The following is a 15,212-nucleotide window of genomic DNA, read 5'->3' on the forward strand; positions in this document are numbered from 1 at the left end:
AACAACAACATCCCTTATATGAGTTAATTCACTCAACAGTTTCTTCTTCAATAAGATAAATGTATAACTGTCTAAAAAAAACATGATTATTATCTTCTTTCAGAAAATGAAATTACAGTTCCCATTAAAGAACTAAGTGAGATTTTAATAGCTAGAATAAGTATTTTTTTAATTAGTTGAAATTTTATTAGTTGCTTTATTTTTTAATGCTGAAGTATTGTTAATAATAATTGGCCTAGCTGCATCTTCTATGGTTCAAGCTATTTATTGATAATCTGAGATTGTATTTTATTTAATAACATGTAAAATATCATTTAAACCCAGTGGTGATGTTGTAATTGGATGACAGTATTCAATCCCATAGTCAGTCCATATTTACACCTCTCGTAACGTAGTGGTTACTAATCTGGCTGGGAACCTTAAGGTTAGCAGTTCGAAACTACAAGCTGTTCCACAGCAGAAAGATGGGCTTTCTGCTCCTGTAAAGATGTACAGCCTCGGAAACCCTAATCAAGGTCACTATGAGTCGGAACCGACTCCACGGCACATAACAACAACAACAAACATTTGAATTATGTACATTCAAATGTATGGATATAAATTATTTATATGAAAAAAATCAACCTTTAAAAACAAACAAACTTTATTTGTTGCATCTATTATTTTTTTGATGGCTAATCATTTGGGAGTTTAGAAATTTTTTAGCAAGGTACTGTCTTGGTTATGTAAGATTGTCTAATGCTTAGGATCTCATATTACTAAGATTAAGAGGAACACTGAGTCACATAAAGAATAAGAAGTCGTTTCTTTGTAGATAGGAAAATAAAAAAGTTCATCTGCCATCCATGTTTTTTTACAGAGGTAGGAAAACAGGTTTACATGCCAAACCTGGTGCCTTTGAGACAATTTGACTCTAGTGACCTTGTAGTGCAGAGTAGAACTACCGCATAGGATTTCCAGCACTGCAGATCTTTGGAAGCAGGTATCTCTGAGTTTCTCCTGACAGTCTTTTAACTGCTGTGTCGCAAGGGTTTCCTTGATTTGCAACTATCATATATTTAATTAATTTACTAATGATGTTTTTCCTGAAAACCAGAACACTAAAGATGTCGTCTTTGAATACATAGAAACTTCTACAATAATTTTCAACTATTGGCACTTACTTTTTTTGTTTCTTCCTTAGGCTTTCGAAAAATAAGTTTAGATGACCTTCGGAAGGCATACATTGTCAAGGATGTTCAGCAATACATTCTCCATCGTCTAGATCAAGAAGAAGCTTTGCGGCAACACCTCACAAAAGAAACTGCAGAGATGTTAAATCAACTGCACATTAAAAGCAGTGGATGCTTCCTTTATCTAGAACGGGTTCTGGATGGCGTTGTAGAAAATTTTATTATGTTACGAGAGATCCGTGATATTCCAGGAACTCTAAATGGTCTATATCTCTGGCTGTGTCAGAGACTTTTTGTAAGAAAACAGTTTGCAAAGGTTCAGCCTATTTTGAATGTTATTCTTGCAGCCTGCCGACCTTTGACCATAACGGAATTATATCATGCAGTATGGACTAAGAATATGTCATTAACCTTGGAAGACTTTCAACGCAAGCTAGATGTCCTCTCCAAGCTTCTTGTTGATGGACTGGGCAACACTAAAATACTGTTTCACTATAGTTTTGCAGAGTGGCTTCTGGATGTGAAACACTGCACTCAGAAATATTTGTGTAATGCAGCAGAAGGACACAGAATGTTGGCTATGAGTTATACCTGCCAAGCCAAGGATTTGACACCATTGGAAGCACAAGAATTTGCATTGCACTTAATTAATTCAAACTTACAATTAGAAACAGCTGAGTTAGCTCTGTGGATGATATGGAATGGTACACCTGTCAAAGATTCTCTGTCTACTTTAATACCCAAGGAACAAGAAGTTCTACAGCTTTTGGTCAAAGCTGGTGCTCATGTTAACAGTGAAGATGATCGCACATCATGTATTGTCAGACAAGCCTTAGAAAGAGAAGATTCTATTCGGACATTATTAGATAATGGAGCTTCAGTAAATCAATGTGATTCAAACGGGAGAACATTATTGGCTAATGCTGCATACAGTGGCAATCTTGATGTAGTGAATTTACTTGTCTCTAGGGGTGCAGACTTAGAGATCGAAGACACTCATGGACATACACCCCTCACCCTAGCTGCTAGACAAGGGCATACTAAGGTTGTTAATTGTTTGATTGGGTGTGGAGCAAATATTAATCATACTGATCAAGATGGATGGACAGCATTAAGATCTGCTGCTTGGGGTGGTCACACTGAGGTGGTTTCGGCCTTACTTTATGCTGGTGTGAAAGTGGACTGTGCAGATGCTGATAGTCGAACTGCTTTAAGAGCAGCAGCATGGGGAGGACATGAGGATATTGTATTGAATTTGCTACAACATGGTGCTGAAGTCAACAAAGCTGATAATGAAGGTAGAACTGCTTTGATAGCAGCAGCATACATGGGACATAGAGAGATTGTGGAACACCTACTGGACCACGGAGCAGAAGTAAATCATGAGGATGTTGATGGCAGGACTGCACTGTCTGTGGCTGCACTTTGTGTGCCTGCAAGTAAAGGGCACGCATCTGTCGTTAGCCTTCTCATCGACCGAGGTGCTGAAGTAGATCATTGTGACAAAGATGGCATGACGCCACTGCTGGTGGCTGCCTATGAAGGACATGTTGATGTGGTTGACTTGCTTCTCGAGGGTGGAGCTGATGTAGATCATACAGATAACAATGGTCGTACACCCCTTTTAGCAGCAGCATCTATGGGTCATGCTTCAGTTGTAAACACGCTCTTGTTTTGGGGTGCAGCTGTGGATAGTATTGACAGTGAAGGTAGGACAGTCCTCAGCATTGCTTCAGCACAAGGAAATGTTGAGGTGGTGCGTACTCTACTGGACAGAGGGTTGGATGAAAATCACAGAGATGATGCTGGGTGGACACCTTTGCACATGGCAGCCTTCGAAGGTCATCGATTAATATGTGAAGCACTTATTGAGCAAGGTGCTAGAACAAATGAGATTGATAATGATGGGCGAATACCATTCATATTAGCTTCACAAGAGGGTCATTACGATTGTGTTCAAATATTACTGGAAAGTAAATCCAACATTGATCAAAGAGGTTATGATGGAAGAAATGCACTGCGGGTGGCTGCCCTAGAAGGACACAGGGACATTGTTGAATTACTTTTTAGCCATGGAGCTGATGTGAACTATAAAGATGCTGATGGGAGGCCCACACTTTATATTTTGGCCTTAGAAAACCAACTTACAATGGCTGAATATTTTTTAGAAAATGGTGCAAATGTAGAAGCAAGTGATGCTGAAGGAAGGACAGCACTTCATGTTTCCTGCTGGCAAGGCCATTTGGAAATGGTGCAGGTTCTGATAACCTACCATGCTGATATCAATGCTGCAGACAATGAAAAGCGATCTGCTTTGCAATCTGCTGCCTGGCAAGGCCATGTAAAGGTGGTTCAGCTTCTGATTGAACATGGTGCAGTAGTTGACCATACATGTAATCAAGGTGCAACTGCACTCTGCATTGCAGCCCAGGAAGGGCACATTGATGTGGTGCAAGTTTTATTGGAACACAGTGCTGATCCAAACCATGCTGATCAGTTTGGACGCACTGCTATGCGTGTTGCAGCCAAAAATGGACATTCCCAAATAATCAAATTATTAGAAAAATACGGTGCAGCTAGTTTGAATGGTTGTTCCCCATCTCCTGTTCATACAATGGAACAAAAACCTCTCCAATCAGTGTCTTCAAAGGTGCAGTCATTAACAATTAAGTCAAATAGCTCTGGTAGTACTGGTGGCGGGGATATGCAGCCTTCATTGCGTGGTTTACCTAATGGACCAGCTCATGCATTCAGTTCTCCCTCAGAATCTCCAGATTCTACAGTTGATCGCCAGAAGTCATCATTGTCAAATAACTCCCTGAAAAGCTCAAAAAATTCTTCTTTGAGAACTACTTCATCTACAGCAACAGCCCAAACGGTGCCAATTGATAGCTTTCATAACCTGTCGTTTACAGAACAAATTCAGCAGCATTCATTGCCACGCAGTAGAAGTCGACAGTCAATTGTTTCCCCATCTTCCACAACCCAGTCCTTAGGACAGAGTCATAATTCTCCGAGTAGTGAGTTTGAGTGGAGTCAAGTAAAGCCCAGTTTGAAGTCAACTAAAGCAAATAAAGGAGGGAAATCAGAAAATTCCAGCAAATCTGGCTCCACTGGGAAAAAAGCTAAACAAAGCAATTCTTCACAGGTTTTAGAATATGAAATGACTCAATTTGATAAAAGAGGACCCATAGCCATCTCTGGGACTAGTGTACCACTTAAACAAATGCCGACAGAATCTCAGTGCAAAATTATGATACCTTCAAATCAGCAGGAAATTGGTCGTTCTCAACAACAGTTTCTTATTCACCAACAAAGTGGGGAACAGAAGAAGAGAAATGGAATAATGACAAATCCAAATTATCATCTTCAAAGCAATCAGGTTTTTCTTGGTAGGGTTTCAGTCCCACGAACAATACAAGATAGAGGGCATCAAGAAGTGTTAGAAGGGTATCCTACTTCAGAGACAGAATTAAGCCTTAAACAAGCCTTGAAGCTTCAGATAGAAGGTTCTGACCCCAGCTTCAACTATAAGAAGGAGACACCATTATAAAAGGTAAAATTGCATTCAACATAAAGTATGCCAAAAGTATTGTTCCCTTTATTATTCACATCACTCACCTTCTAATCTCTGTCCAGGTGCCGTATCAGCAAGACCTTATACACTCTTAAAATTTGAATTCTTACATCCTCAGCGCTCCTTTTTCTATTTTCCCGTTTTTTATCACTTATTATTTTACATACTTTATGTGTTTGGCCTATGTCTTCTATTTAGTATTTGTCTTTCCCAACTAAAATATAAGTTTTTTTAGGGTGAGGATATTTATCTATTTTATTTGCTGCTATAACATGTATTTGGAATAGTGCTTGGACCTATGATCATTTCTCAGTACAATTTGTTGACTAAGTGAACGCATGAATATACTATCTATGGATTTCAGATAAAGAATTACTTCCTTTTCACTCATTTCCTACTATAAAATATTTTTGATGGTGACAGAGGGAGGAGTTATTTACATAATATTTATCATCTTGGTTTAAATGAAATTATGTAGCACTTAGGAGATTGTAGTTGTTGTTGTTAAGTGCCAACGAGTTGATTCTGACCTGTAGCGACCCTGTATAGGGTTTCTGAGGAGCAGCTGGTGAGCTTGAACCACTGACCTTGCAGTTCAAACGGCTTTGCACTCTGGCGCATTAACCCACAGCGCTACACCAGAAATTATGTAGCACTTACGAGATAATTGTTGTTAATTGCCGTTGCGTCAACCCTGTATAGGGTTTCCAAGGAGTAGCTTGTGGATTTTGAACTGCTGACCTTCTGGTTCGAAGTCCAGCGCCACACCAGGAGAAAGTTAGTAATTTCCTTTTCACGCTAGAAGTCAGACTTAACCAGTAAAAGGTGGTTACTATTATGTCAGATAACTTTTAAGACTCCTTCAGCTGTGGAAATGATGATGACTGTATTGGAAGGTGTGGCTCTGTAGATTAAAGAATTAAATGTATAAACTCTGAAATAGTCATACTTATGTAAAAAAAAAATAAATAACAAAACTTTTTATCCCTCCTCACCATACAGTGTATCACTAGTTACATTGATGAAATTATGAGACTATAGTTGTTGTTATGTGCCGTGGAGTTGGTTCCGACTCATAGCGACCCTGTACAGGGTTTCCGAGGCTGTAAATCTTTATGGGAGCAGAAAACCTCATCTTTCTCCCATGGGACAGATGGTCATTTCAAACTGCTGACCCTGAGGCTAGCAGCCCAATTTGTAACCACTACGCTACCAGAGGGTGCACAGTTTTTGTATTACACATATTTTTTACAAGCTCATTTTCCATCTGAAGGTTTCATCAGTAATCCTTGCAAAGTTATACTACAAGTATATTTATTTCACATTGCTTACCCATTTTAATGTTTCTAACAAAACTATACTCTTTCTCACATGTACTTCTTTTGCCTCAGAAATACAGGTACTTTAGGTGAAACATTATTATAAATAAATTCCCCCATATATTCTAATAAGTGTGAATCTAAGGAAGACCAGGAAAATCTATTCATATTATTTGAATAAAGTACTTATCCACTGTAATTTATTTTAAAGTTATTTAGTTTTAATGATACTTTTTGTAAAGGCAAAGTGTAAGTGTATGTATGAAACATAAACATGAATTAAGGTAAACATTTTGTGAAAACTTTAAAAATGACTCGTAAGTTAGATAATGAATCTTTAATAGATTTATTTTGTGCTTTATGTATGTAGTTAAAAATATATATATATATATATGCATATATCACTTACATGCACTATATACATATAGTTTTAAGACCACTTTTAAAAATGCATGCATGCATCTATATTAATACGTGTGTTGTGTGTGTGTGTGTGTACATATGTATTGGTGTTGTGTGTTAATGCACTGGACTGCAGGGTTGATTTGAACCACAAGGTTGGCAGGTCAAACTCACCAACTGCTCTTTTGAAACCCTATACAGGGTCACTATGAGTCAGAACCAACTCCATGGTATTAACAACAACAATATAATATAAGGGTACTTCAGATCAACAACAATATAACATGTAAAGGTACTTCAGAAAGTTCATGGGAAAGGGAATTAAAAGAGAATGAAATTTTTCCATGGACTTCCTGAAGCCTGCTTGTACAAGTGTATGTATGTATTCTTATTTAAAGTCTTAAAACTGTATGTAGACATATGTTGTTGTTAAGTGCTATCAAGTTGGTTATAAATCATAGTGACTCTGTATACGGCTTCTGAGAAGCAACTGGTAGGTTTAGACCTTGCAGTTAGCAACCCATTGCTTAGCCTACAGAGCCATACCAGGACTCTATGTAGTTATATAATGATTATAGTTGTTGTTATGTGCCATCAAGTCAGTTCCAACTCATAGTGACCCTGTATAGGGTTTCCAAGAAGCTGTTGTTGAGTCTGAACCACCAACCTTGTGGTTCAAACCGACCTTGCAGTTCAGTGGCTTATTCCACAGTGCCACACCAGGACACCATGTAGTTATATAATGATTGTGTATATAATTTTCTTTTTCTTTTTTTCTTCTTTTGCATTAGTTTCCTACTTTTAAAACAAGACATTGTGATTGGAGTGGTTCTTCAGCTACTGGATGAAAACAAAATGCCTGTTGATTTGCTGAAAAAACAAGAATGTGATTATCTGCAGTACAGTTACCTTAATTACTGTAATGTGCCTCTAAATAGTAAGGCTGCCTTCTCAATGTTAACCCTTTGTGCTTAAGAAATTTCATTTTGTGTGCTTTGTATTTACTACACAAGAGTAAGCACTTTTAAAAAATGCAGGTATATACTGCAGTTCCCTGATAGAAGCTGAAAAAAATTTGAGTTCAGTATTTTAAGATTTGATTAATGTGCATGTGCCATGGTCAAGTATATATGAAAAGGCAGTGTTCCTTGTATTTATTATTATTTTTTTTTTCTTTTTGTGGCAAAAGAAACTTAAGCATATTGTTTCAGTCATGGTTGCATTGTTGTAATGTATGGACTGTTTCTTGTATCTTTAAAAATAATGTTGCTCAATAAAATTAATTTTGCAACTGTTTTATGTTCACTACACCTTCAGCATTGGAGAAAACTAAGTTTCTGTATAAATGCCATTTTGAGGTTTAAAAAAAAAGGTTTATTTTTAAAATAATTTTTAGTATTTTAGGGAGCTGCTCTAAGTAGTTTAAATCTGGATTTTCCTAGTAGTATCCTTATCTCTGCTAAAATTATTCAAAATGGAAACAACAGGCTGCGGCAGAACCAAGTTTTGATTCATTCACTGGAATGCTATTTCATCTTCCACTGACTTGTCATTCCACCTCAAGCAGACAGATTATAATTCCTGAGGCATGACAATTCTCAGGGAAAAATTCATGCCTCAGTTGCATGTGTGTGCAGAGGGAGAGGCACCTGTCTATCTGAGGATATAATTTTGATCCCTGAACAGTTCATTAACTTATGTGTATCTCTTCCTTCCAGTTAAGTAAAATGTAATTTTCCACTATAAATGTTAATGCTGGATTCTCTCTCAGAATTTTGTAAATCACTGTATGACCCAAAGAGTCCCCACATAGTCAGTTGGATCAGTTTTCGTGGTTTCTTTGGATGGATATTCTTGATGAAATAATATGTGCTGTCCTTCACAGTATACCACTAAATCATCAGTCATAGCACACATGTATTTATTATTATTATTATTATTATTATTATTTGATAAATGATAGTGATGGATATGCACTTTTCTATCCACATTCTTTTTTGTATTTTCTTCTTATGACAATTGTGTGCAGGGTAGCTCAGTGCGAGGGTTGAGGTTGAAGTCTCTGACCAAAAAAAATAAATAAATAAAGTTGACAGGTTCAACTAAACATGTGACCCACAGCTTTGGCCTCATGGATATGCTCTAAACCAGTGGTGCTACCTTTAAATGGGTCCGTGTGCATATGTTTAGAAGCCACAGTGTGGGTTTGACTTTTGAATGAGCCCTGTTAATCTTTTGCTGTTGATAAAGAGGATTGAGGAAAGAGAATCTGGAAATTCAGCACAAAACCATTGCTACTACTAGAAAAATCTTTATTACATGACTTATTGACAGAGATCAGTAATGCCATCTTAGCATATGAAGGACACATGTGATGCATTGTTTGCAGAAATAGAAATGTTTAATTTTGTTGTGGCAAATATTCCACTTCAATCTTAGTGTAAGGCTTTTGTTTTTCCTTTTGTTCTTTAAAGTCAGTAAAACCCATTTTGTTTATGTCATCAAGATAAGTCATAATCAGGAATAGGAGATAAGTTCATTCAATATTAAGGTGACATGGCAATATTGATAACTCGAATGTGAATGTTTCAAGTATTGAATTCTTGTCCCTATGGGACATTTATTAAATACACTTAATAGGACTCTTGCAAAGTAGCCTTAAGAGTGTCAGTGGTTCTTTTAATAAATATGAACACATCCTGTTAAACCAACTTTGCTCATATCTCAGATACAGTACATTTACAACACTGTAGAAGATGAAATTCTAATTTCTTATTAGGTGTATTTTTCTTTAGAAAGAGAACCCTGAAAGATGCCAGTTTTTCTATTAACCTTGAATTATTGGAATTGTATTTATTTAATTTTATTGTTTGTTACAAAAAATGCACCTTGTAGCCAAAGGGCAGAGATATGACTCATATATAAGGGATTTATGTTTTTCAAAGAGCTGAATGTTTTCATATCCATTACTATATACACTTGAAACACTTGGTAGGAAGAGAGTCTGTTGGGAAAGTACAACTTTCAAAAGTAAGTATTCTGGATGTTTTTATAAAAATTATTTTTTAGAATAGGTCATACATGGCTATGATGGAAGGATGATGAGGGTGCCAGAGATTCCCTGGTTTGCTTATTTGTTTCTGTGGGGGATTTAATACCATGTCTGAAAATGCCTTTTGTTTCATTAAGGAGAACACATAATTGTCCCCCAGATACTAAACTCCTAAATAGCTATTTTTGAAATGAAAATGTTTAAATTTTATAAATCAGCTGTTGCCACTACACAACTATGATGCCATGTGCTTAATAACATTTTTATAACTTTCCATCTGTTCGTATTCCCTAAAAGTCATGAGTTGATGATAATAAGGGAATTGATAAAATACAGTAGTTAAAAATAAAAATCTGTTTGTTGGAGAAGTTTGGAAGGAAAACTGACCAGAACCTATTAATGTGTATGTCAAAGTACAGCCATGTCTTTTGTCCCTCACCTCCCTCCTCCCCACCTCCACAGAAATCCTTACTCTAAAAAGTTCACTTTTATTTTGGATCAGCAAATGTTTGTTTTGCTTAATGTCCTCCATTTACATTTCCCAGCAAATATAGTTGCAGACAAAAGCTTTCTTTTTTTTATTTTTCCCTTGGTTTGAGGTCTGTAAATAGCCTAAACTGTACATTAAATTTCACATTGTAAAAGTTTTATTTTATTCCTTGTATTATATTATGCAAAAATCCCTATGTATATGAAAATGCCTAATAAATATATTTGCTTTACAGAGGATATCTTGTTTTAATTTATCCTTGAACCTTTAGAACGTGCATGACTTGCTTAAGTTTGTTTTTTAAGTTACTAAGTGATTTAAAATAAATACAGGCAAATTATTTAGAAAATTTATACAAAGGAAAATGAGATAGAAAATATGCAAAGGAAGGTATTATAAAGATTTATCTTCATATCTTCTTACAATTTACATACAAATTTAGTGTCCTTTTTTTCTAATTGATAATGGATCTTACCATCTCAAGTTTCATAACTGAGAATTGCCATCATCCAAAAATTGTGCATGTATGCCCTTTGACGGAGTCCTAGTGTGGCGCTGTGGGATAGTGTACTGAACTGCAAGATCAGCTTGAATCACGAGATCTTTGGTTCATTCACCAGTCACTGCTTGGAAACCCCCATACAGAGTCTCTATGAGGCTTAACCAACTCGATGGCACTTAACAACAGCAACATGCCCTTTGATGGTCAGAATATTATGGCGATCTTAGTTTGACACTTGGCAGTTTTATTATAAACCATCATTTTCTTAGTAAAATTTCTGTGTGTTCTTCAAGTAAACCTGAATCACCTCTTCATAACTCATTTCTCCTCCCCAGAACATAACAGCATATATAAATATACAAGAGGCCTTCAAAAAACTTTTTGGGAAAATTCCATTATCTTTTCATTCCATTTTTACATGAACTGTTCGAAGCCCCATGTGTATGCACCTACCGCTCATTAACTGTTAACATATAACATTTTGCATTTATGAAGTAGAAAAACATATATTCAACAATTTTGCACATTAATGGCATATGTATGTCAGTAATGAATGCCAAGATACAAGGTAAAAATAACACTGGGTATAATGGTGAAGATTGTGTCAGCTTGCAATTTGTCGGTTTGTTGTGTCACCCTCCATTTTGTGATCTGATGTGGTCATCCTTTTTTACATAATGCTGATTTTTATATAACCTAGTTTTGAAGCCAAACCATGTTTATACAAGTGGGTGGATATTTTTAATTCAAAGAGGTTACTGAAAAAAAGCCCAATAACTATGTTCTGCAGTAGTTTGTGTTTGTATTTTTCTCCATAAATGTATTGGCATAATCAAAATACTGTTTTCAAAAATTTGATGTTTAAGAAAAAATATATGGTGTACATAGAGGAATTTTTTAATAGAACAGTTGGCTAAATAAACTTGTATGGAGTTTTCTACTTGGTGGGCAAAGAAATGCACTGAGAATTCAGCAGACTTAAGTGTTTTCACCCTTTTTGCCCTACCAGTTGGAAAAATTCTGACTAACAATAATGAGATACATACTGAAAGACTAGATTGCTGAATTTCTGGGAAAGTTACATCATGCAAATCTTTGCACCAGTGTTTTAAGAAATGGCTTCTGCTTGCCAGTGTTACAATTACAGTAAAATTTGAATTATCCAGTATTAAGATGGGTCATTCAAAATTTACTGCCTATTTAAATTTACACTTTTAAATATACCATATCATCGTATTGTTAAAATTTAAGTTCTGAGAATAATATTTTTTAGAAGAATATGTTTGTAGCATTTAAAAATCCCTGTGTACATATGTGTTTTACCTAGTCTACATGTGAAAGTTGATGTAAGGGCATGAATAGAATTGATGCTATATATTTAATGGCTACGTCTGCTTGCACCCATTTTGTAAACCTGTGTTGAAATATATATATAAATACATAATTTTATAAAAACACAAATTCTAAATTATCTTTCTTTAGATTTTAAAAAATTGAGCTTATCTGTTTAGTCATCACCCGAATTAAAATGTAGCCGATAATCATAATCTCAGAAATGTCCTTTGCCACTTCCCAGACATTGTTTTGTGCCCCCTTGGAAGAAAACACCACCCCTTCCCATGCTCAGCTTCTGACAACCACTAAGTTCTGATTTCTGTCTTAATCAGCAAAACACCAAATCTTTGCTGTCAAGTCAGTTCTGACTCATGATGATCCTTCTCCGTAGGAATCTTTTGTCCATCATTTCACAGAAGCCCTCACCTGGCATATCTTCCAGGGTGCTGCTGATTAGGTTTGAACTGATCACCCTTTAGAAGTTGAGCACAAGCCATCTGAACCACCTACGTACTCAATAGTTTTGCTTTTACTGGATTCTTCTGGTGTGGCTCTATAGGATAAGGTGATCCTCAGAAACCCTGGTCCAGGTTGCTGAGTCAGAACTAATTATGTGGTACTTAACTACTACCTTATTAATGGAATACATACTAAGTAGCAAATAGAGTAATACAGAAAGTAGCCTTTTGAGCCTTAGCTTGTATGGGTGGTATGACTTTTTAATATATACCTGAGTAGTATCTCATTATAGAGCTGTATCATAGTTTATCCATTCACAAGTTTAAAAAACAGTTTGAGTTCTTTTCAATTGTTGGCTGTTAATGAATAAGGCGTCTGTGAACATTGGTGCCTAGGTTATTTGTGTCCAAATGTGTATTTGTTTGTTTTATTCCCTTTGGTGAAGACAAAAGAGTTCTGGGTGGCAAAGTGAATTTATGCTTAAATTTATAAGAAACTAACAAAACATTTTCCAAAGTGACTACATCATTCTCAGCAATGAAGGATCAGATTTCCAGTTGCTTCAAGTTTTCATCAATACTTAGTACTAACATCATTCTAAATTGGATTTCTTATTGAGATTCACATGCTGTTGTAAAAAGTAATACAGCCGGAATCTAACTATGCTTTATAGACTTTCCACCATGGTACCATCTTGCAAAACTCTGTACAATCTAACAATCAGAATATTAACATTGATATGATAGATCAAGCTTAATTAGTTTTCCCCAGCTTTACTTCTGCTCATGTGTGTGTATATTTAGTTCTACACAATTTTATCATATGTGTTCATTTTTGTGTCTACCACTATAGTCAAAATACAGAACAGTTTGCGACCACAAGGACCCCAAGTGTTGCCTGTTTATAACCACACTCACCTTCCTATGCAGTGCTTCTACTCCTAAATCCTGGCAACCACTGATCGAATCTCTAGTTCTATAATTTGAAAATGTTATCTAAATGAATAAGCAAATGTGAACTATGGGATTGGCTTTTTTTCTACTTAGAAGTTTTCCCATGAGATTTACCCAAGTTGTTGCATGTATCAACAGTTGTTTTTCTGTCTGTTTCTGAGTAGTATGTACCAGTTAGTGTAACCATTCACCCACTGATGCACATCTGAGCTATATCCAGTTTGGGGCTATTGTGTGTAAAGCTATGGACACTTGGGTATAGTTTGTGTGTGTGTGTGTGATAACAAAATTTCATTTCACTGGAATAAATATCCAGCAATGCAATTGTGGGGTATTCATGGTATGGCGCTGTAGGATAAACACTGGACTGCTATCTACAATGTCAGGGGTTCAAACTCACCAGACACAATGGCATTAACAAAAACAGGAGCAACAACAATGGTAAATACGCCACCACTCATCTATCAGTTTGTTGTACTGTAATGTAAACCACTGGAAATTTAATTAACAGCAGGTTGATTCATAGAAGACAGGTTTCATGATGCTTCCAGATTAAGACAGACTGTTGTGGTTGTTAAGTGCCATTGCGTCGATTCCGACTGATAAACGACCCTGTACAGGGTTTCCAAGGAGCAGCTAGTGAGCTTGAACCACCGACCTTGCAGTTCAAACGGCACATTAACCCACAGCGCCACACCAGGACTCCAAGACAAGACTAGAAAGAAGGAAAAATGGACCACTTCTGAATGGTTAGTCACTGAAAATTTATGAATAGCAGTAGGACATTGGCTAATAATAGTGCCAGAAGATGAGCTCCTCAGGTTGAAAGGCACTCAAAATGCTACTGGTGAAAAGATGCCTCCTAGGAGTAGAGTTGATCTTAATGATGTGGATAGAGCAAAACTTCCAGGACTTTGATTTACTGATGGGGCACAACTCAAAATGATATGAAACATGCTAAAATTCCACTAATAATATGAACATGAATTGTATGATTTGTATGTATATTGTATATATGTATATATATGTATATATATGGAGCTCTGGTAGCATAGTGGTTACGAATCAGGCTGCGAGCCTTAAGTCAGCTGTTCGAAACTACCAGCTGTTTCATGGGAGAAAGATGAGGCTTTCTGCTCCTGTAAAGATTTACAGCCTCGGAAACCCTGTACAGAGTCGCTATGGGTCGGAATCAACTCAACAGCACTTAACAACAAGAACAACATATATGTATATATGTATGTATGTGTGTATATTGTTTTGTTTTGTTTTGATTTTACTATTTACACAGATAAAGGAAACTGTTGTTTTCAGATTCCTTTTTGATCTGGAAAGCAAAAAGATAAGAAAAAAGGTAATAATTATTATATAATTCCAAAAATTACAAAATATTTTGAGTCAGATTGTTGTTGTTGTTGTTAGGTGCCATTGAGTTGTTACTGATTCATAGTGACCTTATGCACAGCAGAATGAAACACTGCCCGATCCTGGGCCAACTCACTATTGCCACACTTGAGCCCACTGATGCTCTCACTTTGCCAATCCATCTTGCTTGGGGTCTTCCTCGTTTTCTCTGACCCTCCACCTTACCAAACATGATAGCTTTCTGCAGTGACTGGTCCCTCCTGACAATATGTCTGAAATATGAGAGAAGAAGTTTGCTCATCCTGGCCTCCAAGGAGCACTCTGGCTGCACTTCTTCCAAAACAGGTCTATTGGTTCTTTTTGGCAGCTCATGGCACTTTCAATATTCTCCTCCAACACCGTAACTCAAAAGCATCAATTCTTCTACGGTCGTCCTTATTCACTGTCCAGCTTTCTTATGCATATGTTGTTGTCAGGTGCCATCGAGTCGGAACCGACTCAGAGAGACCCCATGCACAGCTGAACGAAACAATGTCCGATCCTGGGCCAACCTCACTACCGCTGCCACACTTGAGTCCATCAATGA

The 15,212-nt window shown here is 36.6% G+C and overlaps 1 protein-coding gene across 2 annotated transcripts in view; it reads left to right on the forward strand.

Annotated features, from left to right (window-relative positions):
* Positions 1-7,571, forward strand: part of ANKRD50 (ankyrin repeat domain 50) — an 85,054-nt gene extending 77,483 nt beyond the window's left edge. Inside the window, exons 4-5 of one of the 2 annotated variants that reach the window (XM_006866260.1) lie at positions 1,184-4,728; positions 7,262-7,571. In XM_006866260.1, the coding sequence (XP_006866322.1) occupies positions 1,184-4,725 (3,542 nt within the window). In that variant the 3' untranslated portion in view covers positions 4,726-4,728; positions 7,262-7,571. The remainder of the gene's footprint in view (positions 1-1,183; positions 4,729-7,261) is intronic. The other variant, XM_006866261.1, reaches the window with a different exon arrangement.
* The last annotated feature ends 7,641 nt before the right edge of the window (positions 7,572-15,212 follow it).

Source organism: Chrysochloris asiatica, unplaced genomic scaffold (assembly GCF_000296735.1).
Source record: "Chrysochloris asiatica unplaced genomic scaffold, ChrAsi1.0 scaffold00088, whole genome shotgun sequence".
In the NCBI taxonomy this organism is placed as follows: domain Eukaryota; kingdom Metazoa; phylum Chordata; class Mammalia; order Afrosoricida; family Chrysochloridae; genus Chrysochloris; species Chrysochloris asiatica.